At 47.8% G+C, this 26,360-nt stretch overlaps 1 protein-coding gene across 1 annotated transcript; it reads right to left on the bottom strand.

Annotated features, from left to right (window-relative positions):
- Nucleotides 1-3,536: 3,536 nt before the first annotated feature.
- Nucleotides 3,537-26,360, bottom strand: LOC135827459 (eukaryotic translation initiation factor 3 subunit L-like). The gene is made up of 20 exons (XM_065339952.1): nt 26,207-26,360; nt 26,036-26,066; nt 24,223-24,320; nt 23,131-23,165; nt 21,848-21,924; nt 19,996-20,057; nt 19,629-19,692; nt 18,822-18,895; nt 17,111-17,191; nt 16,325-16,393; nt 15,208-15,384; nt 14,153-14,236; nt 13,726-13,809; nt 12,856-12,918; nt 12,269-12,339; nt 9,939-10,109; nt 8,739-8,796; nt 8,233-8,361; nt 4,670-4,750; nt 3,537-3,746 (listed from the first exon to the last, which is right to left on the bottom strand). The coding sequence occupies exons 1-20, from the start codon at nt 26,234-26,236 to the stop codon at nt 3,705-3,707; spliced, it is 1,581 nt and encodes a 526-aa protein (XP_065196024.1). The 5' UTR covers nt 26,237-26,360; the 3' UTR covers nt 3,537-3,704.

Raw genomic sequence — 26,360 nt, 5'->3', positions numbered from 1 at the left:
GTCTTGTCGAAAAAAGAAGAAAAAAACTCGACACCGAATACACTGACACTGCACTGTACATGACTAGCTGGCGACTGGCGTAGACCTACTGAGTACGCGCCCGTGGCGTGAGGGCCGTGACACAGCTGAGCCGACATAACGAGTACTGAGTATGTGTGAACCAGGGAGTACTAAAAAACCGTTTTTTTAGTACTCCCTGGTGTGAACCCTGGACAAGGAAATCTACCACCTCGCCATGTACGTCCTGCTAGGCTACAGCTGTACCCATGGTACCTGTACTAGCCTGTAGTACAGTCATGTATACAGTCAATCATGTACAGGACTTACAGTTACACTTACAGGCTTTTGGCTTTATTTGTTGTATTGATGGTTCGGTGTTGTGGGTCTACCACCAGTGACAAGAGACAAGGACGGTACGACTATCTCTCCATCATCTACAGTAGAGACAGTTTCGCTTGCTCAGTTGTTCTAGTGGCACACTTGCCCGTGGCGTGTCGGACCTGACCGTACACGATGGTACACGCGCACACGCAAGTGCAAGCACATGTCTGCGTGTGTGTGGTACACGCGCAAATCGAAGTATGTACATGGCCCGTGGGTGACTCGAGTGCCGTGCCGGACCCCCAGGCGCTAAACTAAAGGCCTAACTACTGACTGTAGTGTAGATCTACCACACACGATCTGAGCATGCAGGGAGCTAGCTACGCTCAACTAATAAAAGCCACCCAGGTCAACGCAAGGCGGCAAGGCTCAGTCCTACTCCCAGAGTTACAGTGCTGGTAGCTGAAATCCGACCCCCTGAGCGGTGCGCTCACATCGCAAGGACCCGATATAGAGGCCGCTAGAAAGTGAACGCGCCGCCCAGGGGGTCGGATTTCAGTTGCCAGCACTGTACAATGTCATGTACGGTGTTCAATATGTAGTCATGCTGAAAATGGCCGAGTCAGTGTGACCTGGTGACTGGACATGTATGCATGTAATGGAATCATCGCATCCCCCTGCATGCACTGTACTCTGCAGGCATTGGCATTATTGGCATTGTATTGGTAACACAACCCTAAGCTAAGCGCCGCTGTGTGCGAAAGTGACACACAAGACTTGAAGGAACAAAATGTCCTTCGGGTGAGGTTTTCTTGAAGAATCTCTAGATCGACATGTAACGACGTTACGTAGTCGTGACATACATGTACATGATATACGTATAGTCTATAGATCTACCAGAGAGTCGTGAAAAAACCGGTATTTACGACTCCCTGGTGTGTACATGTACGAGTATTGTCTCTGATGCCATTACTAGTACTGGCATGATTAGTTCTGGTGAAAGGTATGAAGTGATCTCGGCCTTCCCGACACTGACACGACTACAGTGAAACCTGTGTAAGACGACCGCTCAGGGGACCTTCAAAATGTGGTCTCTGTTACCAGGTGGTGTCCTTATCCAGGGTTATTTGACTGGAAATAGCATCCCTTGATCCTAGTTTCAGTGGTCTTCTTGGACAGGTGGTCGCCTTATCCAAGTGGTCGCCTTGACAGGTTTTACTGTACACCTAGAACAGCATCACCAAAAATTAGCTCGTTTCTAATGTCCCCAGGGCCCCGCAGTCGTATCGAATTCTCGCCTCGTTATACACGTAACAACCAGGGAGTCGTAAAAGCCCTTTTACGACTCCCTCCTGCCTGCAGGCCTGGTAGATCTACGTGGTAACAACCACGATTTGTCCGCACATGAGCAGCCTTTCACTGCTTCAGGGCCTTTGCCCTTTGGCCCAGGCCAAAGCGTGACGCGGGCAGCGTGTCTTTGACGAACTTACGATCGCGCGTGATGATACTCAGTTTTGTGTGCCCGAGGCGCAGTAGCAGCTGTATCCTACACGGCTCGCGGGATCCGGGAGTAGCCAGCAGCAGCAGCAGCTGTGTGAAGGGGACATTCACGCCAGGATTTTATGATTGGCGATCCTCGAGGACTAGTCACACTCAGCTCCGACCTCCTTTCATGTCCTTGGCACAACATACAGCTTTCTCAGGGTGCATGTAGATCTGCAAGTACATTGTCCAACAGTAGTAGAGTCTACTTCGAAGAGAGAAAATGTACAAATACAGTAGTATACTGTATAAACATGCCGATAGGCGTCAGCCTTTGGGTAATCCTGAAATAAAGATTAAAAAGAATGTCTCAGTGGCCTATCAGTTTTGTGCCCTATTATCGGACGTTCTGACTGTTTTGTCATCTTGACTTGTTACAGGTGTGGATAGTTGCTGCATAACTCGTTCTCATGTGTTTCTTCTGCCCATTTTTCTGCCGGCATTATCCGCATATGCCTAATCAGCACTGACTGGTCCAGTTGGACTTTTGGCCTTGAATTCTTCATGGTTTCTCATCACTTGAAGTTCTGATACAATCAAGAGCAGGGAGTCGTACATGATGTATTATACGACTCCCTGATCAAGAGTATAATTAAACCCCCACCCCAATTGTAATACTCTTGACACAATGGTGATGAGAAACCATGCAGAACTTGAAAAACTCAAAACTGAGCAAACTGCACCATACATGTACATGCACTATTATTATTAGACACAATCTCATAGCATGTGACAAGCATATGCAGAGTTGGAAGACTTTTTACAGACTCCGTACACGTACATGTATGCCACACGTGTACGTGTACGGAGTCTGTAAAACCAAAGGGTAGCAAAATACAGTCAAACCTATTTTTAGGACGAACACCAAGAGACCAATGATATTTGCCGGGGAATTCTTCTTACTTATCCATGCTGTATACCAGGGAGTAATACAATACCGTATTGTACTACTAGTACTCCCTGCTGTATACATGGAGATGTTTAATTTTTTTTCAAACGTTTCTGCAAATAATAGCCATCAGCTGACAGCTGAAAGGATGCAATATTATTATTATGAAATGACCCAAAGGCGATGTGCCATTTGAAGTGGAAGTGTGCCAAGCTGCAAGGAGCAGTTATAATTATACACTATTTTATTGTCTATTTTTTGTATACATGTACCCAGTGATTGCATGTACACAACGATTTTAAACACAAAAGGAGGAAGGCAAGCGCTATTACAGCATTAGGAGTTTAGCACGTGAGATGAGAGGGGCCCCGGGTGGGACAGAAAGACAAGTCCACGACAGAAACAATGCAGGCATCGCTCAGCAATCCCCAAGAAGCCACGTGTTCACCAACTGAGATTGTCCAAGGTGAGGACGCACACGCTACAACGATAACCCGGTTGGCAGAGTTAAGGTTGTCGTCAGGAGCACCGTGCGTCCTCGCCTTGTGACATGATGTCGAAATCGAAAACATGTTGAACTATCAAGCAAGGCTTCTACATAATTATGGATAATCATGTACTACCGCGTATGCTTAGCACTGCAGCTGGTGCACGTGTAAACATTTACACAGCAACACTCTCATATCCCCCCCCCCCCCCAACACACACATGCAGACACAGACTTCCATAGACACGAACGTGCATTTACACACGCATGCACGCGCACACACGAACAAACTAGAGCTGTGTGTTATGGCCGAGTTGAGGTTCTTCCCAAATGGTGGCAACTTAAATATGTGCAAGGAGCGATCATCGAAAGTAAAGAAAAGTTGATGATACGTAAGACTACGAGCACATGACGGACGCTACGACCACCTAACGATGTGTTGCTGCTTGTGAGTAGAAAGTGTGATTAGCGCATGTGGCTGATCATCGAGCGGAAGCTCTTGTTAAGCTGGGCACACAAATACACAGGGAGAGAGAGAGAGAGAGAGAGAGAGAGAGAGAGAGAGAGAGAGATAGAGAGAGGTAGAGAGATAGAGAGGTAGAGAGACCGGGTTCGTTCACCTGTGCTTCTTGAACACACACAAGACTTTAGTGGCTTTGTCGGGTGCAGCAACAGTCATCCTTGGCAATGTGGCGTGGAATATTGACCAGTGTCGGTCAAAACTCCAGACAAAACTCAAAAGAAGATGGTAAGCCCACCAGTGGCCGCGTGCGACAAACCGGAGTGTCATATCAGCCGACTGTATTCATCTTTGTTTTTGGCACAGGGATATTCATCGCTCAGCTTGCGTTTGCCATGCTTCTACAAACATATCTGTAGCTGATCAATCCTCTTCAATTTCCATACCATTTTTGCTCAAATTCCGTACTGCGGACAAAGGAGTGATTTTCCGTACAGATATGGAAAAATACGGAAGGTTGGCAGCACTGAACCCCAGACAATGGGCACACTCGCTGGAGTGTCATATCAGCCGACTGTATTCATCTTTGTATGGTAGATAAGATCTCTCCCCCCCCCCCCGCATGTTGAATAGGTCACATGACCTATAGATCATAAACATCACAGATAACTGTACTATGTAGCGCATGGTGAACAGGTCACATGACCTAGAGATCATACACATAGACAACAGGTGAACAGGTCACATGACCTATAGATCATACACATAGACAACAGGTGAACAGGTCACATGACCTATAGATCATACACATAGACAACAGGTGAACAGGTCACATGACCTATAGATCATACACATAGACAACAGGTGAACAGGTCACATGACCTATAGATTATAGACATAGACAACAGGTGAACAGGTCACATGACCTATAGATTATAGAGACATAGACAACACAGGGGCACGCACTCACCTCGGCAACCTTGGCCGTCTCCCTGACAAAGTACTCGCCGTACGGCCGCGCTACAGACGTGTCTGTGATGTGGATCATTTCCTGAACACACGTTTGAGCGTGAGCGTGCGTGTGTGTGTGTGTGTGTGTGCAAGCCATACACACAAACATACAAACAACATTACACATACAGATAAAGTTCCAATTTTGCTTGAAAATCTTACAAGTAGGGAAAGTAAGCATGCATGAAACGAATCTCTACATTATCCAGTCCTCACCAGTTGCCAGCGTGCGCAACCTCTCCATGGAGAGAATCAGCCTCAACAGAATGAATTGCATACGCCATGACAACAAGAAGAGGCTATTTGCTAGCACATTTTTAAATAATGTAAAACATGCCATTTTAGGTGCATCAACATTTCGGTGCCAGGGACCTGCCAGGTTTCAGGTGTAATTTAGAATTAGGTGACCAGCATTCCCTTCTCATACAGAGTATACTCTAGTGCCTTTTAGGTGCATCAAAATTTCGGTGTCAGGGACCTGCCAGGTTTCAGGTGTAATTTAGAATTAGGTGACCAGCATTCCCTTCACATACAGAGTATACTCTGGTGACTTTTGATGTAGCCGATCAGTTCGTTGTGGTATGGTTGGGCATTGTAGCCGTCATGGTCGACGTAAAATACTACAGCCAATCAATGGAAAAATCATTTCCATCAGCTCTAATGGCATGCATGATGAGCTAGGCAAAAAAGCATAGCGTAGGGCCCTGAGCTTCCAAGCTCTCCCGTATTTAGGTGCCTGGTTTCTCTACCGAAATCACCGGAATTAAAGTCCCACTGAAAATCACATGTTTTACAATATACACTCTCGTCCCTCTTATGCGGGTGGTCCGAGACCAGGCACTGGTAGTAACTTGGACATGTCCCTAACTCTGAATCATGATGAACATTTCCACAAGAGAACGGCCGGAGATCTGCGAGTACTACAGTTGCGCTCGGTGAATTCCGGCCCGAAGTGCATAGCCGGCGCCGCGAAGCCAGCTCCCATTACATCACTGGCGATTTGTGTGTATGAACTCAACTGTACGCACCTCGTGTAAAAGTTTGGAGTGCACGTGTTGCATGCTAAAAACAGTTCAAAATTTCTTTCATTCACTTCACGAAGTACAGCTCAAGGAAGAGATAGAGAAAAAGGACATGGCCATTCCCAAAATCCCGTACAGAGTCCACAATGCAGACAGCACAGCAAACAAAGGACACACAAACATGCTCCGCAATCCCGTTTCGCGAGCAGTGAGAAGATATCTGAGGTTCTGGACACGGAGCAACCTGGTGGGGAAATGGCAGCCCCCAGCACGGTTCGCAGAAGCCTCAGACGGAATAATTACAGGTTCGGGCGGTCGGTGCGTAAGTTTGTTCTGAAAGAAGCAGCAAAGAACAGCCGGCTAGTATGGGGAATTGAGCATCGCCAGTTTGACTTTGACCGCGTTGTTTTTGCAGACGAGGCATGCTTTGCCTTGGGTCCTGACGGACGTGTTATGTCCTGGTACCAGCGGGACGACAAGCCAATAGTCGAGGTGCCACACTATCCAGCAAAGGTGCACGTTCTCGGGGCCATTTCACTTTTCGGAACCGTTGGGTATTTGTCCTTTGCTCCGACGTGGAATGCAGCAACGTTCGCCCAAGGAATGGCAGCCGACATTGAACCGAGTGGCATCGGATTCTTCGCAAACGACTGGTCCTTGCAGCTCGACAATGCTACCTCCCACACGTCAGCTCAAGCACAGCAGGATCTTCTCGATAGCGGAGTGCCCAACATCCTGTTTCAACCTCCCTGCTCGCCGGACATGAATCCAATCGAGAATGTGTCGGCTCTTCTCAAGAAGAGAATAATTGCACATCGCTGCGAGAATGCTGACCAGCTGGTGCAGGCACTGCACCTGGAGTGGGACTCGTTGGCTCCTGACACGGTTTCCCCACACGTGGAGTCAATGCCACGTCGTGTTGAAGCCCTAATCGAAGCAGACGGTGGCCACACAAAATATTGAAGCCCTGCTGCTCTGTGTATGAAATAAACTGCTTCGAAACGATCTCCGTCTTCTTTACTTGTGCTGAACTGAAATGAATGTTACACTTGTCTTTGTTTGGCGCGGTTTTTTACACTTTGGTGTAAGCATGCATGCGTATGCGTACAGCACATGCACAGTTCATACGGCACACGTGCACACTAGCACCTGTACAACTTTGAGGGCATCAAGGGCCGCATCAGTACTGGGCGCCAGTTACGCTCTTCGGGCCGGATTTCACCGAGCGCCACTGTAGTAGTAGGGGAGTCCCAACAGGCATGGCCTTGTTACAGGCAACCCTAGGTGAATCTTGGCGAGGTGAGCAAAAGTACCAGCAGATTGTGCCCGACGACAGTTTGGAGGAAGAGCGTTCCACCGACCTGCCGCCAGAAAAGAAACTGAGCGCAGTCCATAATGACACTAGACACCCTTAGCAAACAACGTTATGTTGCAACGGTATTACCGTAAGGGGGAAAATACCGTTCTTTGGGTTCGACCTAGGGCTCAAACGATTAGTCCGATTAACCGGTTGCAGACCGGTTACGAAGAATTAACGGTTAACCGATAAAGATAACGGTTACGCAGTAACTTTTCAGTCAATTTTTCAAGTATCAGGTCGTTGCAAAGTGTGCACTTTCGCGGGCTGTCGCGCGCGTACGCAATTTCTGGGCTGTCAACTCGGTCATATCTGGTCTCTTGGTGTGAGAGTATGTATGAATGAGCATGCAAGAGAATGCACACGTGTGCGTTGTACTGAATAGGGTACATTTTTTGAATGAGTATAGTCAAATATACGGTTAAAAAAGAGTCCGCAGGATTGCCGTGGCTTATAGGTTATAACCGGTTAACCGACCGTTAGCTTAGCAGTTAACCGTCAGGGGTAAAACCGTGACCGTTTGAGCCCTAGTTCGACCTTTAGCAAGATGCACGCTAATTTTAGTACACTGTTGCCGCGAGAATAGCTTTTACGCGCGGTACAACCATTTATGTCACCATGTACGCGATACAAAGTGAAATGCGTACGGACTATGCAATATTTGGCCAAAAAACGTACCGTTGGTCACAACGATAAATCAGCCCCCATAACGTTTTTACGCTGCAGCTTCAACGCTATGTGGGTGATCAAGGTACGAGTACCGTAAAAAATAGCGTTACCGTTGTTTGCTAAGGGTGTTTACTGCTTCCACAAAACTGGCAAAGGAGTAGTAACATTCCCACTTAAACTTGCCAGCAGGGTGCACGGTAGACCGAGGTGCCCGTAAATTGGAGGTCCAGATAAGAGAGATACGCGGGTGTACATGGTGCACGTTTTCTTGGGGGGACATCGGGTAGAGGAAACGATACGCCATGGAATTTCTTGCAGTTTTCCACTCTACTCTAGTCGAGTATTAATTTTTTCTTTTCATGGGATCTCTTTTTTTTCTCGCATTCATAGACTTTATCCTACCCGTAAAAGAGGCCGTTACCCCGTAAAAGGGGCTGTTACCCCGTAAAAAAACACCATGGACATTGGACTTACGCCTTCGATGAAGAAGTCTGTTCCGGCCACGGACTTCAGCTCACCGCCGAGCAGAGGTCCGCTGGTCCAGACTGGCGTGTACATCTTGTGCTTGTAGCGCAGCAAGTGTGTTCGGAACTCCTCAACATCCTGCACATGCACACACACACATACACACACACGCACACGTGCACACCCACCCACACACACACATATACACACTTATATACACACACACACACACAAACACACACAAACACACACACAAACACACATACACACACACACACACACACACACACACACAGGCAGAGATACACAGAGAGCCCATAGAGTGAGTTCTGTCACAATTACGAACCAAATTCTCTTTCTCCAATATGCCAATGTACAAAATACAAATGAGCTCATGTGTGCATGCCTGTATAAATGCAGTACTTCACAAATTATTCTGCTTCTAGAATATTGACCCTGAAAACATAAGCCGTTCTCCGATACATCTCCTCTGACAACGCAACACTCTGACTCACCAAGTCCATGAACGCAGCCATCTTGGCGATCGGCATACTCGTGTACAATTGCAGGTAGCTACACAGACACACGCACGAGAGAGAAAGAAGTAGTTTGTCTTACTTGTTTGATTCTATTTCACTTCACCAGATATACATGCATCTCTGCTTTCTTCTCTAACCGTATGGCCAGGCTCTCTCAGAAGAGAGGCAGAGAGAGAGAGAGAGAGGCAGAGAGAGAGAGAGAGAGGCAGAGAGAGAGAGAGAGAGAGAGAGAGAGAGAGAGCGCGAGAGAGAGAGAGAGAGAGAGAGAGAGAGAGAGAGCGCGAGAGAGAGAGAGAGAGAGAGAGAGAGAGAGAGAGAGAGAGAGAGAGAGAGAGAGAGAGAGAGAGAGAGAGAGAGACGGACAGATAGATAGATAGAGAGAAAGAGTGAGAGAGAGAGAGGCAGACACAGAGAGAGAGAGAGAGAGAGAGAGAGAGAGAGAGAGAGAGAGAGAGAGAGAGAGAGAGAGAGAGAGAGAGAGAGAGAGAGAGAGAGAGACGGACAGATAGAGAGAAAGAGTGAGAGAGAGAGAGAGAGAGAGGCAGACAGAGAGAGAGAGAGAGAGAGAGAGAGAGAGAGAGAGAGAGAGAGAGAGAGAGAGAGAGAGAGAGAGAGAGAGAGAGAGAGAGAGAGAGAGAGAGAGAGAGAGAGAGAGAGAGAGAGAGAGAGAGAGAGAGAGAGAGAGAGAGAGAGAGAGAGAGAGAGAGAGAGAGAGAGAGAGAGAGAGGCAGACAGAGAGAGAGGCAGACAGAGAGAGAGAGAGAGAGAGAGAGAGAGAGAGAGAGAGAGAGAGAGAGAGAGAGAGAGAGTGAGAGAGAGGCAGACAGAGATAGACAGAGAGAGAGAGAGTGCATCTCAAAACAGACACACTGGCATGCAACACAGGCCCAGATAGCTAGTAGATACAAAATACAGCACAATCTTTCTTTTACAAGAAAAGTGGATTTAAAAGAAGAAGAAACATCCCAGAATTCTTCAAATATACAGTTGCTAGGGCCCCACGTTTTCCTGGTTTGGTTTTCCCCTTCCACTATCTTCCACTTCTACAGCGTAGCCCAGTGCAAGTGGTGGTTTGCGAAATCCAAAGACGATCTCCACTTTTTTCTCTAACCGTATGGCCAGACTCTCTCAAAGGAGAAAGAGAGAGAAACCGGGTTCGTTCGAAAGAGGACCCACCTGCGAATGACCGGAATGAGGCCCTGCTGCCGGACTTCCGACAGGAAGATCTTGTTCTGAGCGTTGAAGGCGTCCATGTGGGAGTCCTGACCAGCATCCAACGGCGGCGGAACAGGCGAAAGGAACTTGGGACAGGCGAAGGAGAACATGTCGGTGAACGTCTTCTCATCTCTGAACAAACAAACAAACAATACAAACGACAAACAGAAACCAAGTTCTGCTGATAAGTATCCATCTACATCACTCCAGGAATCTCCCCTGATATGTACTAGTACCCCATACTGTAAAACATGTAATTTTAGGTGCACTAAAATTTCGGTTTCAGGTGTAATGCAGAATTAGGTGACCAGCGTTCCCTTCACATACAGTGCATACTCCAGTGCCTTTTAGGTGTAATTTAAATTTAGGTGCCTGGTTTCTCCACCGAAGGTACCGAAATTAAAGTTATACCAAAATTAATGTGTTATACAGTATATGCACGAGAGACGGTGGGTTCGACATCCACAAGGACGTGGCGCGGGCGTATTGTGTGGCGTAATGAAGGCTGCTAGCACGCCGCCCAGTGGCTCATACGCAAGTTAGTTGCATGCTTCTGCCGGAAAGAAAAAAACTTCGCGACTTTGCGATCGACCTGCCAGTGCCAGTGAATCGAGCGACCGCAACTCCGAGTGAGACTCACTGGGTATTTATTCCCAATACGGTAATACCGTTGCAAAGTAACTTTTTTTTGCTAAGGGCGTCTACCGGTATTCGTCAATGGAATCCCGTGACCGAAAGAAAAATACTATTGCTGCTTTGGTGTGTGATACGAGCACGGGGTTCATTTTGTTCACAGCTATCTTATGGTTGTCATCTCCACATCGACTGATAGAGAGGTTCCGCATAACGTAATTAAGTTAGTAAAAAACGCAGTCGATCTACGGAAAATGTTACGTAAACTGCATGCGGATCTGTGTTCCGCCATACGGAGTTTTCAAATCACGTAGCTGCCCTTGGCAACTGTAAACCAAATGCGGCAGTGTACAACCGGATCGATCTGGGGAGAGAGTCATAAATTCGTACCCCAATCCACTTTCGGACCAGCTACGTTATCAGAGCTCTCGTCAGGCGAAATAGCACGTCATAGTACATTCGAGATCAGCGGGAAGAAGATGACGACGTCCACTAATTTAGTATCTATGCACACGAATCTGCTGTGTGTGTTACTCTATGTGTCAGCTATGGCATCATCGCCTGTGGTTCCATATCTAGCATGTACGTCTGAACCATCCTGCAAAGTTTGAATGACGTAGGTTGAGCGATCGCTCCGCGAAACATACTTTTTGAAATTCTCTTCATAGTATATCTTCCACCAATGAAATTTCGAATTTCTTCGAATTTTTTGCTGAGAGGGGTGGCTTGCAACCTCGATATGGCTTGTTCCAGGCATGCTTTGGAGCCATCGCCTGTTGAAGTAGTGGCGGGGATCTGCCCTGCAACTGCTACAACAAAAAATGATTCGATCTGAGAAAGGGTGAGACCGCGAATCTCGGTTGAATATTGAGTATTTCAAGCCTTTTCACGACGAAGATGGAGTACTTTTTGGAGATGGACGTCGCGGCAAAGGACATGGTGTCCGACTTCTGGCATCTGGTGAAGCCAGGGATCATTTGTCCAGTCAGGTCGGCAGCCTAACCGTCAGTAAGCTTGTGTTTGGATCCCGTTCTGCTCGATGTGGTAGATCACAAACAATTTGATATCGCACAAATTGATCTCAGCATCGTGCGTACGGTATTTTATACTCAGAAAATCCCAAAGTGTCTCTGTGTGGGCGTCCTATGCCACGAGAAACTCCAATCAGGCTCCTATGTCCTCTGCCTTCATGATTGAATGTCCACTTCGTTTGAACAACGAACACAACAATCGAGGACGGCTTTGCAATGAAAAATACAGCTATACTGGAGCTGAAAAAAGGAAGAAAAAAACGTGCTCAGGATGAGACTCGAGTACACGCATACTCTCCCAGCAGGTGAAACGCAAATTTTTGTGAAAAATGCGTGTCGCCGATTGACCAGTAATTTCGCCTGACGATCTACGTACTCTACGTAGACAACTTTCCGTAAGTGGAGTGCAAACTCGCGAATTCACGGGTTTTTCCCGCCCACTAACGTAAAGCTGCTAAACTTTACGTAGTGCGGAACCTCTCTGTTCACATAATTATTTTGAAACAAATTTTTTGAGCAAAGTAACTTCTAAAGATGTGAATAAAAGGGCCAGTATCGTTTTTGTTTCCGGAGATAGAAGAATCAGTACTGTTGGACTGGGTATGCGCAGTGGATGGTTCGACTTACCCGGCTGTCAGCCTGTGCATGCGCTCACCGCACTTGTCTCTCATTGAAGAGTTGACGCTCTCATCCACACTCTGTAAACACAAACACACACACACACACACACACACACACACAGCCGCCACACACACACACACGCACAGCCGCCACACACACACACACAAACAGCAGCCACAACAGCTAAATGATCAGGGCCACGACACCAACGGCAATAACAACAGCCTTGAACACGGCCAAACTCGACATCTACCAGGACAGTGAAACCTGTCTAAGCAGACCGCTCATGGGACCTTCAAAACGTGGTCTCCTTATCCAGGGTCATTCGACTGGAAATGGCATCTCTTGATTCTGGTTTCTGTGGTCTTTTGCGGCAGGTGGCCGCCTTATCCGAGCCTTGACAGGGTTTACTGTACATTCACTACCACCAGCAGCAGCAGCAGCAGCAGCAGCAGCAGCAGCAGCAGCAGCATAAGCACCGACGGGAGTTAGAAGGGCGACATGCCCTACAGTCACATTCGTACACGTACATGCACTCAGCACAGGGGGAAGTGCAGTGTGCACGGGAGCCAGTGCACGCTATGCCAACTCACCATGGGGCAAAACGTCAGTGAGATCGCCAACAAATGGTACATCTTCTCCGTCTGCTTCACCATCTGCATTGGCACAACCAAACACAACACACACGTGTACGCACACCCATGCACACACCCATGCACACACACACACACCCATGCACACACCCATGCACACACCCATGCACACACCCATGCACACACCCATGCACACACACACACACACACACACACACAGACATACAGACGCACACACGCAAGCATGCACACACACACACACACACACACACACACACACACACACACACACACACACAGCATACACAGCATACACACACACACACACCCATGCACACACACACATACACGTACAAATTCATGTAATACTCTGTATGTCTACCATGATCTACCCAGTGTGTAAAGAAAGGGGGGCATCGTGGTGTTACCATGGAAACATTACCCGATCGGGTACCCGTGCTACCCGTGGAAAACTACCCGAAGAAAATGCTACCCGGCTCAGCCCCAAAATGAACATTCTGGACAGCTGAAGCTGCATAGCCATGGTGTGTGTTCACACATCAAAAGGATACCCCATGGCTACAACTGTATTTTGCCGCTCCATTAGAATGAGATGTTCATCATGTGCATCTATACTTCCGTATGGACTGACTTGTAAAAGGTTTCCTCGGTGACAAAAACACAGCTATGACACTCCATTTCACAATGTTGTTGAAGAGCCTGAAGTTTGTCCTGCTACCGAGTGCTATGCACTGGCTTGTAGGTAGCGTTACACAAAGGCAACATTCATGGTGCCTGCTGCACACAAATACATGTATACCCCACCACACACACACACACAGAAGAAGAGGAAGAGATTCATCCTCATACCTGATCGTACTGGTAGGACTTGGGAATAAGCAGCTTTGTTCGCTGAAGATATAGCAGTATACTGCAGAAGGTACGAATAGCATCCTGCAGAGGAGAGTGAGAGAGGGAGAGAGAGAGTGAGAGAGACAGACAGACACACACACACACAGATAGAGTCAGAATCATACAGTTCATGTATCACAACCCAGTAGCTTACGAGGCTGCATCTGAATGATGGACAGTAAAAACAACAAACTTCATGTTCCGTTTCCACCGCTGATCTTATCAACAACAACAAAAACTACTAGTGAGGAAACAAAGCTGGTGTTAGGTTTCAGTTATTTTCTGGTAATCTAAACAGATCCTAGGATACTGCAAGTAGGCAGTAAGTGTGTGCGCGTGTGTGTGTGTGTGTGTGTGCGTGTGTGTGCGTGCATGCACAGCTTACTGTGTAGCGGCGCATCATCAAGTAAGCGAAGCCGACGTAGTAGAAGAGGGTCACTCGACACGTGGGCACGTTGGCAAATGTAGACTGTACACGTACAAAAAGGGACATACACGTACAAAAAGGGACATACACGTACAAAAAGGGACACGCACGTGCACAAACGCGCACACACATAACAACACGAATCAAGCCATTAGTGCATCGATTGGATATAAAAAAATCTGCCTGAATTGGTGTTGTGGGTGCGTGTTTGCGAAATTAGAATGTTGAGGTAATTGGAAGCCCCCCCCCCCCCCCCCCGCAATAAGGGGTTCAAGTAGTTACAGTCGACTCCTGATATAATGCACACCATTGTGCAGGAGAAAAATATTAGTTCTTTATAGCCGAAGTTCGTTATAACAGAAATGCACTCACACTATACAAGCAACACATCATGACTGGCATGTGGCCCATGACTGTATGGCTGCACTTGCGACCCAACAAGAAATAGTTTGTTATGGACGAAAACAGTTTCAAAGGGTCAATTTTGTATGTGTTGACACAGGAACATGGACAATGGTTCGCTATATCACCAAATCCGCTAGATACAAGAGAGAAGAGACAACAAGTTCGTCATAAGTGGAGTTGACTGTATCAGTATTCCACCTGTATTATGTGGGTTTTGTTACGAGAAACCTTTTTTTGGTGTGTGGGAAAGGAGTGGAGTCAGAGAGGAAGACGATTGCCTCAGCAAAGTAGGCGAGGACACTGAGAGGACATGGGATCGTAGACCAGCTCAGCATTCAGTCTGGAACTAATGTTTCTATGCTGCTCTCACCTAACCAAACTAACAAAGCAAAGTTCTAACCTACCGGTAAGTGCATACTGGTATAATACATTGATTACTGCACCTCACGAATTAAATTTGAGAAAAGAGATAGAGAGAGAGAGACAGACAGCCCCCCCCCCCCCCCCCCCCCCCCCACACACACACAAACACAGAGTTAGGTATGCAAACACGCAAAGACCCACCCACACACGCACACCCACCCACCGACCCACACCCACCACCTCACCTTCTTGTTGAGGTCGACGCGGTCGAGCACCTTGAGTGCCTGTCGATAGTCGCCGAGCAGACAGTGCAGCCGACAAAGGCCAATCAGACTGTAGTAACCAAGGTTACGGTAGAGCGAGTCACCGCCATAAGTACCAGCAACCTTCTCTGGGTCTTGGCAGGAGTTGATGGCCTCAAGCTGGCCAGAGACAACAAAACAAGAAAGCAGAACAAAAAGACAACAATCGATTCACAGATCTATGAAAACACATAGCGTAATGCTGCGTAACGTATTACCAAGAGTACATAACCCCCCAGAGTGTGCGATTCCCACATACCCTGCTGTCCCGACAGAATTTCAAGTCGACGTCATTATTTATGATGCAATGCTCCTTGCACCAATGATTTTACAACATGTGTACGGGTGTCAACGCATCACACGTTTTTCTTTGCAATAATGTGTATAGGATCAGATGGGCTTTGTTGGTCCACCACAGGTTCCAGATTCGTCTGATAATCCATGTACTCTTGGTATTACGGTATGAGGTGTTCGCACAGTACAGCCTGTCAAGGTGACCACCTGCCCAGAACCCCAGTACAACTGGACCAAAGGATGTTATCCACATTCAAGTGACCCGGTTAAGGAGATCACCTGGACACAGCGACCACATCTTGAGGGTCGCGTGAGCAGCCGCGTTAGACAGGGTTCACTGTACAGCAAAACCTGTCAAGGCGACGGCTCGGATAAGGCGACCATCTGTCCCAGAGAATAGCTACAACCAGGACCCAGGGGTGTAATTTCCAAGTTTCCAGCCAATAGGCCCAGGACAAGCAGACCACATGCTCAAGGGGACCCCATTCGGAAGGTCTCTTGAGCGGTCGCCTTTGACAGGTTTTACTGTATATGTGAAGACAGGAAACAGGACAAGATTACAGTACTGTCGGTCGCCGAAGAACTGGGGGTCAGCCTCCTAGCCTAGACAGTTCTTATTTTCATGTATTACAGTCTATGCACAGTTGAGTTACCGTGTATACATCGGTATGCTGTGCTTGGTGAAATTCTAGCCTGGCCGTTCTTCGGCGCTCCGACAGAACTGTATGTTGACTTGTTGGATTTCCTGACTAGCACTAGCACTCACCTGTGGGTTGATGTTGGACTTCTCCACCAGAGAGTGCAGAACGTTCAGGACACTGTGAACATTCCATACCTGCCATGGAGAGAGAGAGAGAGAGACAGAGAGAGAGAGAGAGAGAGAGAGAGAGAGAGAGAGAGAGAGACAGAGAGAGAGAGAGAGAGAGAGAGAGATAGAGAGAGAGAGAGAGAGAGAGAGAGATAGAGAGAAAGAGAGGGAGAGAGAGAGAGAGAGAGAGAGAGAGAGAGAGAGAGAGAGAGAGGAGAGAGAGAGAGAGAGAGAGAGAGAGAGATAGAGAGAGAGAAAGAGAGGGAGAGAGAGAGAGAGAGAGAGAGAGAGAGAGAGAGAGAGAGAGAGAGAGAGAGAGAGAGAGAGAGATAGAGAGAAAGAGAGAGAGAGAGAGAGAGAGAGAGAGAGAGAGAGAGAGGAGAGAGAGAGAGAGAGAGAAAAGAGACACACACACACACACACACAGAGCTTGTAGAACATACATGTAGCACAAAAGGCAGCGCAAGACAGCTTGCAAAACCGACTTCTTGCAGCCCAGTGAATAGTGAATACCTATTTTCTTCTCTCTGCTGTTCACACAAGCCGACACCCCACCAACACACCCTCCTACATGCAGACGCCCGCATGCACACCCACACACCCCCACCCCACACCCACATGTCCCCCACACACTCTCTCCCACACACCAACACGCACCCCCACACCCACTGTCACATGTGTCACACATGGACTGCATACCACCAGGACAACAAGCCGTAGCAGTCGGTGCTACCCTGACCTTACCTGTTGGTGATTACGTAGGTAGTCAATCTCTTCTGTTGACCTCTTGCTCAGCTTGGAGCGGTACTGTGTGAACGACTGGAACTGTGCGCACATAATGAAGAAATAAACACACACACAAACACACACATTTGCACTTGTCCTTGCTCACTGCCAAGAACTGGTCTCCCCAGGAGAGGGGAGAGAGACTCAAAAGGAATCTTGGAAAGACAAACACACACACACACACACACACACACACCTCAGACCTCAGACATGCCCATCGCGGGAGCGATGATAGCGAACAGCTATGTTTTAGACATAGCAACTTGTGCTGGGATTACACCATTCAACAGCTTGCAAGGCTGATGAATTGACCGCCACTATTTTTAGCCTGGTATCCACCACACAGCTGTTTGAAGTGACTTTTTCTGGCCAGCGAATCCCTATTTTTCATTTTTCCATTTTTTTTCTTTTTTTTCTTCTTTTTTTTCTTTTTTTCTTTTTCTACACACACACCACACCACATACTCCGGCATACACTGGCTGTTGGTAACCACCCAGGAGAATGAAAGAAAAGTCAGGAAGAGTCTGAGAAAGAGAAGAAAGACGTGTGTGACCATAATCGTCGGGAATCGAACCCGCAACCTATCGATTGGAAATCGCTGCACATACCACTGCACCATATGGGACACACACACACACACACACACACACACACACACACACACACACACACACACACACACACGCGCACACACACACACACACACACACACACACACACACACACACACACACACACAACACAAGACAACCAGCCAGTCAGCCATACACACACACAAGCGCAGCAGCTGTAATCAGTGTAGCATATGATTATCTTCTGGCAATGCACTGCGCTGATAGCGCCCCCTCTCTAAACCATTCGCCACAGAATGGCTTGGTTGAAGCTGCTTCACCACCTATCCAAGCAAGCAAACACAACGGACGTGTGCACCCCTAAGCTTGATAGGTAGCACCATGATCTGCCTCAACCGGACGCCCTTCCTTGGTGCATCGGCAACTGTCCTGAAAAGGACCCTGCTTGATCCAGGGATGCATGTAAGATCCACCGGACTTTGGTATGTAAAAAAATGTGTCCAGTCAATGCCGGATTCCGCTTGGTACAGGGACGGCAAACACAGGTTTTACTGTGCTCTGCATTGGTGTGTTAGGGCACTAAATGAACCGTCAGCTAATTGTCAAGAAAAACTGAACCAAATTTGCGTGCACGTGTACAATTGTGCTTGGTGAAATCCGACCCAGAGTGCATAATTCGCGTCTTCAACTTGCACACCGCTTGACGCAATGGAAGTGGCACGAATGCGGCTGGACGTGCACAAGTGCAAATATAGTGATGTGATCGGAACTGGTACAGGGTGCCAGCTCTTCGGGTTGGATTTCACCGAGCACACATGTACAGTCAACTTTGCTAATAACGGCACTTCGCTAATAACGACAGAATGTCCATGCCCAAAGCAAAGTCTCGTCTAACTGCAATACATATAATGAGACATCGGGTATAAGGACACTTTTCTGATGCCCCGCCGGAGGTCGTCACGCAAAGTTGACTGTACACGAAAGTCAGAACTGAGGACACACTGTTTCTTGGCAAGCTCATGTGGTCGACGGAATGGGAACAGTGCGTCCGTGGCCGAGAAGGGCACACCAGTTCTGTCCCAGAGGGATAGCTAACCTGGTAGATGAACTCATCGACAATGTCCCAGAGCCACTGTGTGGGCAGCGACAAGTTGAGCGGATCGTCATCACCTGTGCAGGGCAACAAGGACAAGAACAAGAGCAAAGAAGAAGATCATAGATGTGAGCAAGACAGCATAAGCAAGAGCATGTACAGTATGTAACTGGGGAGGTGGGTGAAGGTGCAGTGCCATAGCAACATAACTGACCTGTATCACACCCTCCAACCCTGTATAAACAAGAGTACGGAATTGCGGTTATGGGCCGGAGCTGTGGTTATGGGCGAGCGCGTAAATTGCTTGCATGATACCCTGTACCATCTATAAACAAGAGGGTGGCGCAACTGTGGCAATGGGTGAGCGAGCAGCGTACTGCCTTTGTTAAGTACCTAGTCAGCATCACACCCTGTACTCATGTACTCAAACCCGCAATTTATAATACCAGCACATCTGTTTTTGCTAGATTCGTTCCATAACTGACGCAATCTCCAAATCGTCAGTTCATGATATTCAGTTCCATTCAAAAGTTAATTTCATTTTAAGGGAGAGAGAGAGAGAGAGAGAGAGAGAGAGAGAGAGAGAGAGAGAGAGAGAGAGAGAGAGAGAGAGAGAGTCAGAGAAAGGGAGAGAGAGAGAGAGAGAGAGAGAGAGAGAGAGAGAGAGAGAGAGAGAGAGAGAGAGAGAGAGAGAGAGAGAGAGAGAGATAGAGAGATAGATAGAGAGAGCGACGGAGACAGACAGACAGATAGAGAGAGAGGGGGGGGGGGGGGGGGGGAAGAGAAAGAGAGTCAGAGAGAGGTCCTTACTGAGAATGTGGTTAAAGAGGTCACAGTAGTTGTAGTAGGACTGACAGCGATGGTACACATCCGGCTGTGAGAATAGTAGCAAAAGCAACAACAGTAGCAGCATCAGCAAAAATGCAAACAACACATTACAAGCTCCACCGGTGAAGCGCTCTCAGCCACGCCAGGTGTGCTGCCCACACATGCATGCGGGCACCCCCCCCCCCCCCACACACACACAAACATACAAACACATGCACGCTCACAAACACCTCCGCCTCCCTCACAAACACACATACCCCCCCCCCCCCCCCCCCCCCCAGCACACACACACACACGCAGGCGCACATACACCAGGACAAAGGAGTTAGATTACGGGGCTGTCACCTACCTGCAGGCGGGCGTAGATGTGACGGAAGAACAGCTCGCGATACAGAATCAAGAAGAGAGGATCTGGACAAGGAAAAACCAATGGACAGCACACGAAAACATTATCGTAATGTCGCGTATAAAAGCTATGCTGATTCCTGTAAAAGCCAATGTCAAGGCTAGGCTTCTATTCAAGTCAGGCTTGTATTCAAACCAGGTATTTTTAACCTTTTGAGCACGACGCTACCTGAATGCCGCCCCACGTCAACACCTGCAAAAATCGCGTTTTTCCTATGAAAGTAGTAGCTGTTCAAGGATCGATAACTTTACCTTTCTTTGGACGAATTCCACGATCTTGAGCTTCCTGCAAAGGTCTTGAGGCGAGGAACAAAATAGTTCCAAGTTCAGCTCGGAGCGACACCAAAAGCCCATGCTACAGTCTGGCAAACTTCACGCACGCGCTCGACAGACTTGAGCACGGCCAGGAGATCAAATCCTCAGCTGCCATTTCACTCTCCTTGCTCGTATCGAGCTCAAATTTTTTTTTGAGGGACTCCCCAGATCCGCTGCCATCATTTGAATCTAGTTTCCATGGCAGCAGATAGCGCGAAAAATGATCGAAAGTGGAAAATACGCGTTCTGCAGAGTTCGCAAAAAAATCGATTTGAATTTGCCGTGTCGAGTCGCATATCTCAACAACCCGGGGTCGTATCGCTTCGGCGATTGTTTCTATCGCAAGCTGAGAGTTTTCTCTTGCAGATACATATTTCGATCGTGAGAATCGGCCAAGAATTGACCGAGTTACGATAGTTTGAACTCACGCGGTTCATGCAAATCGCGTTTGTACGCTATGTACACTCACGACGTAATAATACGTCATGCGTGGGTGCAGTGACACTGTACGTGACGTATTAATACGTCATGCGTGCTCAAAGGTTAAGTATGTCAACACTAAAACCATCAAGTAGACTACTTGATGTACCAGCCTGCTATGCCGGATACCGCCAGCCCTGCATCGACCAGGCGCCAACTGATGGTGGTGGTGGTGAGAAGGAGAGCTCTGTGCCAGAACTTCGCAGCCTAGAGAGCGTGTGTGGGCAGGCGTGTGTTTACCGCCATATTGCCAGGTGTGTCTTTACCACCATATTTATCAACACTAAAACCAGGCTTATGTGCAGACAGACAGTGCATCTCGAAAATCAAGTTTGTAGTCAAAATAGGATTCTATACGAGACAGGCTTTTATACAAGACACTACAGTTGGTTAAACTCAGAGGAAAAGAGTCACAAACACTCATACAAAGATCCACTGAATGGCCCGTAATCAACCAGGAAACATGCATGTACATGCCCCCCCCCCCCCCAACACACACACACACACAGATACACACACGAATGTACAGACACACAGACACGCGGACACACACACACAGATACACACACGAATGTACACACACAGACATGCGGACACACACACAGATACACACACGAATGTACAGACACACAGACACGCGGACACACACACACACACTACTGTAGCGGACATTGAAATCCGTCGCGAAGCCAAACCGGCCACGGGGCGCTGGCTTTGCAGCCGCCAGCAATGCTGGTCCATTCTCACAGTGCGCACGTGAACTACAGTTCGTCTGATGAGTGTTTTCAAACACGAAACTCGGAGTAACGAGAAAGCTTTTTGGTCTCTGTTGTTCTGCTTTGAGGACTACAGTTCATGTACGCTGTAAAAGCAGCAAGGGCATCGGCCCCATCGTATTTCAATTTCCACGACAGTAGTACACGTACACGTGAACACACACACACACACACACACACACACACACACACACCGTGACACGAGAAGCACGCCCAGTATCTCACCGCCGTTGACGAGTGGGCCGACAACTTCACTTGGCCAAGCTGTGGTCTTGTAGAAACGCTCAGTCAGGCGATTAAATCTGAAACACAAAACCCAACAGAAGACAGTGAGTTGTTTGATTCAACAGCGGGTAGGTACCTTCAAGAGAAGCAAAAACAACAAACAAAACAAGCAAAATACGCCACCCCAAACAGGTGCATGATTATTCAACGACTTTCGAAAGCGATACATGTGAAATTGGTAAAGTACTCTAATTTAAGAAATTTTCGGTGCTCACTATTTTCGGTATGAGGGCAACAGGCTAGGTTAGGTGAACAGAAATTTTCGGTACAGAGAAGCAGTTCCCTATTGGATTATGTGTGTTAGTGTTTGTTTGGTGTATAGTTTTAGGTATGAAACAGACGCACCGAAAGTACCGAAAATAAAAGTACACCGAAAATTTGTGAAATTACAGTACTGCCAGAGCGCCCGTCTCACGAGAGCACCCCACCTTGATTTTACAGCCAAGGGAAGAAAATCGTATGGCAGAATGCTACTAAGTTTGTACGGTGTGAGAACCTTCGTGTACTACGGTCACACTTGGCATGTTTTTATGTGGCGCTCGCATCCGCACGAAGGTAAACTGGGTATGGATTGACTGCAAAACGTGCAATGCCCGTGTCGTACGACCTACAGACGGGAAACCACCTCCACAAGACGACGACGAAAGGACGAGATGGTGGGGCGCTCTGGCGGTACTTTACGGTACAACCCTATTATACCAAACAAGTATGTACTGTCGTGGACATTGAAATCGGACGGCATGACTGGGGCCGGCGCCCTTGGCAGGCCTTACTGCTTTCAGCCGCGTACGTGCACTGTAGTTCACGCACCCGCTGCACAAATGGAACAGCAGTGCTCACACGGCTGCAAGGTCAGCGCCCCCGCGGCCGCTCGACTTCTCAAAGGATTTCAACGTCCGCTACAGTAGTTTAGACACTACGGGTGCCGTGCATTGCTGTAGCACAAGTCAGTGTGCATCGCTTCAGGGTATACTGTAAACGTGTAATTTTAGGTGTATGAAAATTTCGGTGTCAGCGACCTGCCAGGTTTCAGGTGTAATTTAGAATTTGGTGACCAGCATTCCCTTCACATACAGAGTATACTCTGGTGCCTTTCAGGTGTAATCTAAATTTAGGTGCCTGAATTCTCTACCGAAATCACCGAAATTAAAGTCACACCGAAAATATCGTGTTTTACAGTAATTCAATGGTGGACGGCGAAACGGAGCGGACAGTCCACCTACCCGCTGTCGTAAAGCTGGTGAATGTCGTCCACGTGCTGTGCGCGTACAGGATAGAATGTGCACACACACACACACACACGCGCGCGCACATACATGCGCACATACACCACACACACACACCACACACACACACACACACACACACACACACACACACACACACACACACACACACACACACACACAAACCAAACGCACAAAGTCAACAACAGCAGACAGAAAACAATACAAGCACTGAAGCTTCTTTCACTGAACATCCACAGTCTTACCCAAATACCCATGCCAGGAAGCAGCTGTTTAACTTTACACCCATATTGCACTTACACATAGAGTAAGGGGCCATCCGGCATTAGGGACCTTTCGCACCATGCGTACGGATACGAAACGAATGCTGATTCGTCACCTGGGTTCGAGGATTCGTCAGAGTCCCTGTGGAGAGCTCGTTTTCACGAATGGAAGCCTCTTCATTCGTGGCGCGCTCCGAATCCATCAGGTACACATGTTTTGCCAGGTACACCTTTTTTCCCTTGTGCGCGTAAACACCGGTACGCCAAGCTACCAGCCGTATTCGTAGTTGCCATGCACATTTGCATGACGACTTGCGAAACCTGAATCTGTTTTCAACGAAACGATTACGAGCCGAATCAAACTTTCGTTTCGCATTCGATTCGTAGCAAATGCGAAAGGTCCCTACTATCGATAATTTGCACGGAGCGAAAAAGTTGAGTTACAACCCTCCAACACCCACCCAACCCCTCTGAACGAAAAAATATATTGACCGTGCGGCTAGAACGGATCGATGTTCAGCTATCATTTTTCAAAACGAAACTCTCGGCCCACCCACAACAGTAGCACAGTAGCACTGCATTCCCGTTTCAAATTTAAATCCCATCGTGCACATTCCAAAACCGATCTGAAGGCCGCATGAGCCCTGGCGCTGCTTTCGGCACGTGGGTCGAGGTTCTTTGGCCACCAGTGTACTAGTACTTCGTACCGGCCCCTGGCCGCCCGGATAAACGAGGTGTGAGTGTATTTCCAATCCAGGTCACATGACACGTGACATCAGTGTCGTTATCCGCATGCTTTGCTTACCCTCTGGTTGACGTGACGCTGAAACTGGATGAGGAAGTTCCTCACGTTGTCGGGAACGACATAGGACGACTGATGTGGCCGTACATCCTCGTATGTCTCTATCGTACGAGAGAGAGAGAGAGAGAGAGAGAGAGAGAGAGAGAGAGAGAGAGAGAGAGAAAGAGAGAGAGAGAGAGAAAGAAAGAGAGAGAGAGAGAGAGAGAGAGAGAGAGAGAGAGAGAGAGAGAGAGAGAGAGAGAGAGAGAAAGAGAGAGAAGAGAGAGAGAGAGAGAGAGAGAGAGAGAGAGAGAGAGAGAGAGAGAGAGAGAGAGAGAGAGAGAGAGAGAGAGAGAGAGAGAGAGAAAGGGAGAGAGAGAGAGAGAGCAAGAAAGAGAGAGAGAAGACAAACGATGAGCGTGCACATAGCAGGATTGTGAAATCAAATAAACAATACAGTGGACCTGCACGCAAGGAACCACTCTCTTGCCAGTCGGTTGTTCCCCACACTGGAGCTCGCACTTTTCCGCCGACTTGGAATTGGCACTTCACTGACTCACGACTGCCATCGAGGGCACACGGGAAGTCTATCGAACCTTCGACTCCGTGGAAAAGCGCGAGCCCAAAAAAAAAAAAAAAAAAAAAAAAAAAAAAAAAAAAAAAAAAAAAAAAGTTTGGGGAGCAACCAACTTTCCTATAATTTTTTTACTACTAATATTAATGTCTGCGGTGCCTCCTTTGCACCATGGCTGGTAGCTCGGCCTATGTAGCTCGTAGCTGTAGTGATGAGGCCGTTATGGCCGAAACAGCTTGCTGTCTACAGCATTGGGTTCTACTAATATCATTAATAGGGGTGAAACAATTATACCGAATATTCGAATACTCGTTTGGATTTTTCAAATATAATCGTGCTCGGAATAGATCAGAGTACTCGCTCATACATGGTACATGCATTTACCACAATAGTCTGCAGTCTCAGAGCAGCAGTCAGCAGATATTGATGTGCAGACTGTGTGATGAACATTTGTACACGAGTCGAGAGAGCCCAAATGACCCACCAACCAATACACCCGACAAAAAGAACTGCCAATCGGTTCAATCAGGGTTGTATCATGTGATTTTTAAGACGGTTGGTGTGCGATTTTTAGGATATCAAGAATACTCGAATACTCGAATATTCGATCGGAGAAAATCAGAGTACTCGAACTCGGGATCTCAGTGCCAACTTTCACCCCTAATTATTAACTAATATTACTTTGCAGCTTTGGGAGCGCTGCCTGGGCAGACGTGCATTTATTGCAATTTTACCAGGTGTGTGTGTGTGGAGGGAGGGGGTCTACCACCACTGCTTTACTGCTCTTGTGTAGGTCAACAGAGTAGTGCCGATGTTAGAACTTTGAACTCGGGTGTAGATGTGTTGGCGCTGGGTGTCTGTTTGTTGAACGTCTCAGTGCTCCCTGTCAAAGTTGGGCTTTTTTTTTGTGCCACTCTCCAACTGTATAGGGTCTGGTCGCGCTGGTGGACGGTTAGTCATAAATTCTAACATTGTTTAATTCCTCTTGGTTATGGACTTTGGTATCCAAGCTCAAACGACTGGGATGGCATCATGCAGGGTCGTTAAAATATACCCGCGGTCCGTTACACTTCCTAGTACATGTACATGTACATTGTTTGTCATGTCCAGAGTGCAGTGCACTGAAGTTTCACTGCTCTTACTAGTGCTAGTCACATGCGCTCGCTATTTTGCTGATCCATCACTATCAGGCCGTTTACTATAGTAATTAATTTTAGTATGTGCGTGGTGCGGGAAATGGTCAGCAAGAAGAACAGCTCTTACCTTGGTACTCTACTGGATAACCATCTAGAGCCTGTCCATGCAACAGTGGACCACAGTCAACCAGAAACAAATTTCACACACACCGCACACACAACACAGGAGTTGAGGACAAACAAATCCTGGGTGCCCCGTCCCGGTTCCGATGCTGGCCGGAGCTGAAACACAGCATACCTCGTCCGTGAACTCCTCGGTGAACTCCATTTTCAGCCGCTGTTCTCCTGCCTCGGCCAAACTCACAGGCAGCGACAAAGGAGAAGAGGAAAAGACTCAATTGCTGAAAAAAACTTGCAGCGGAAACGAGCATTCAAGCAAGATCAGCCTGCTT

Source organism: Sycon ciliatum, chromosome 11, assembly GCF_964019385.1.
Source record: "Sycon ciliatum chromosome 11, ocSycCili1.1, whole genome shotgun sequence".
NCBI classification, from domain to species: domain Eukaryota; kingdom Metazoa; phylum Porifera; class Calcarea; order Leucosolenida; family Sycettidae; genus Sycon; species Sycon ciliatum.
Note: the sequence above shows the minus strand (reverse complement) of the source record. Positions and strands in the feature narration are given on the sequence as shown.

Excerpts from the sequence above, each read along its gene's own strand:
- LOC135827459 (XM_065339952.1), bottom strand. The coding sequence starts at position 26,236 with ATGGAGTTCACCGAGGAGTTCACGGACGAG. Across the intron at positions 12,340-12,855 it reads CACTGACGTTTTGCCCCATG|AGTGTGGATGAGAGCGTCAA; the intron begins GTGAGTTGGCAT and ends TTGTGTTTACAG. Across the intron at positions 8,797-9,938 it reads CTCATTCCGGTCATTCGCAG|CTACCTGCAATTGTACACGA; the intron begins GTGGGTCCTCTT and ends GTGTCTGTGTAG.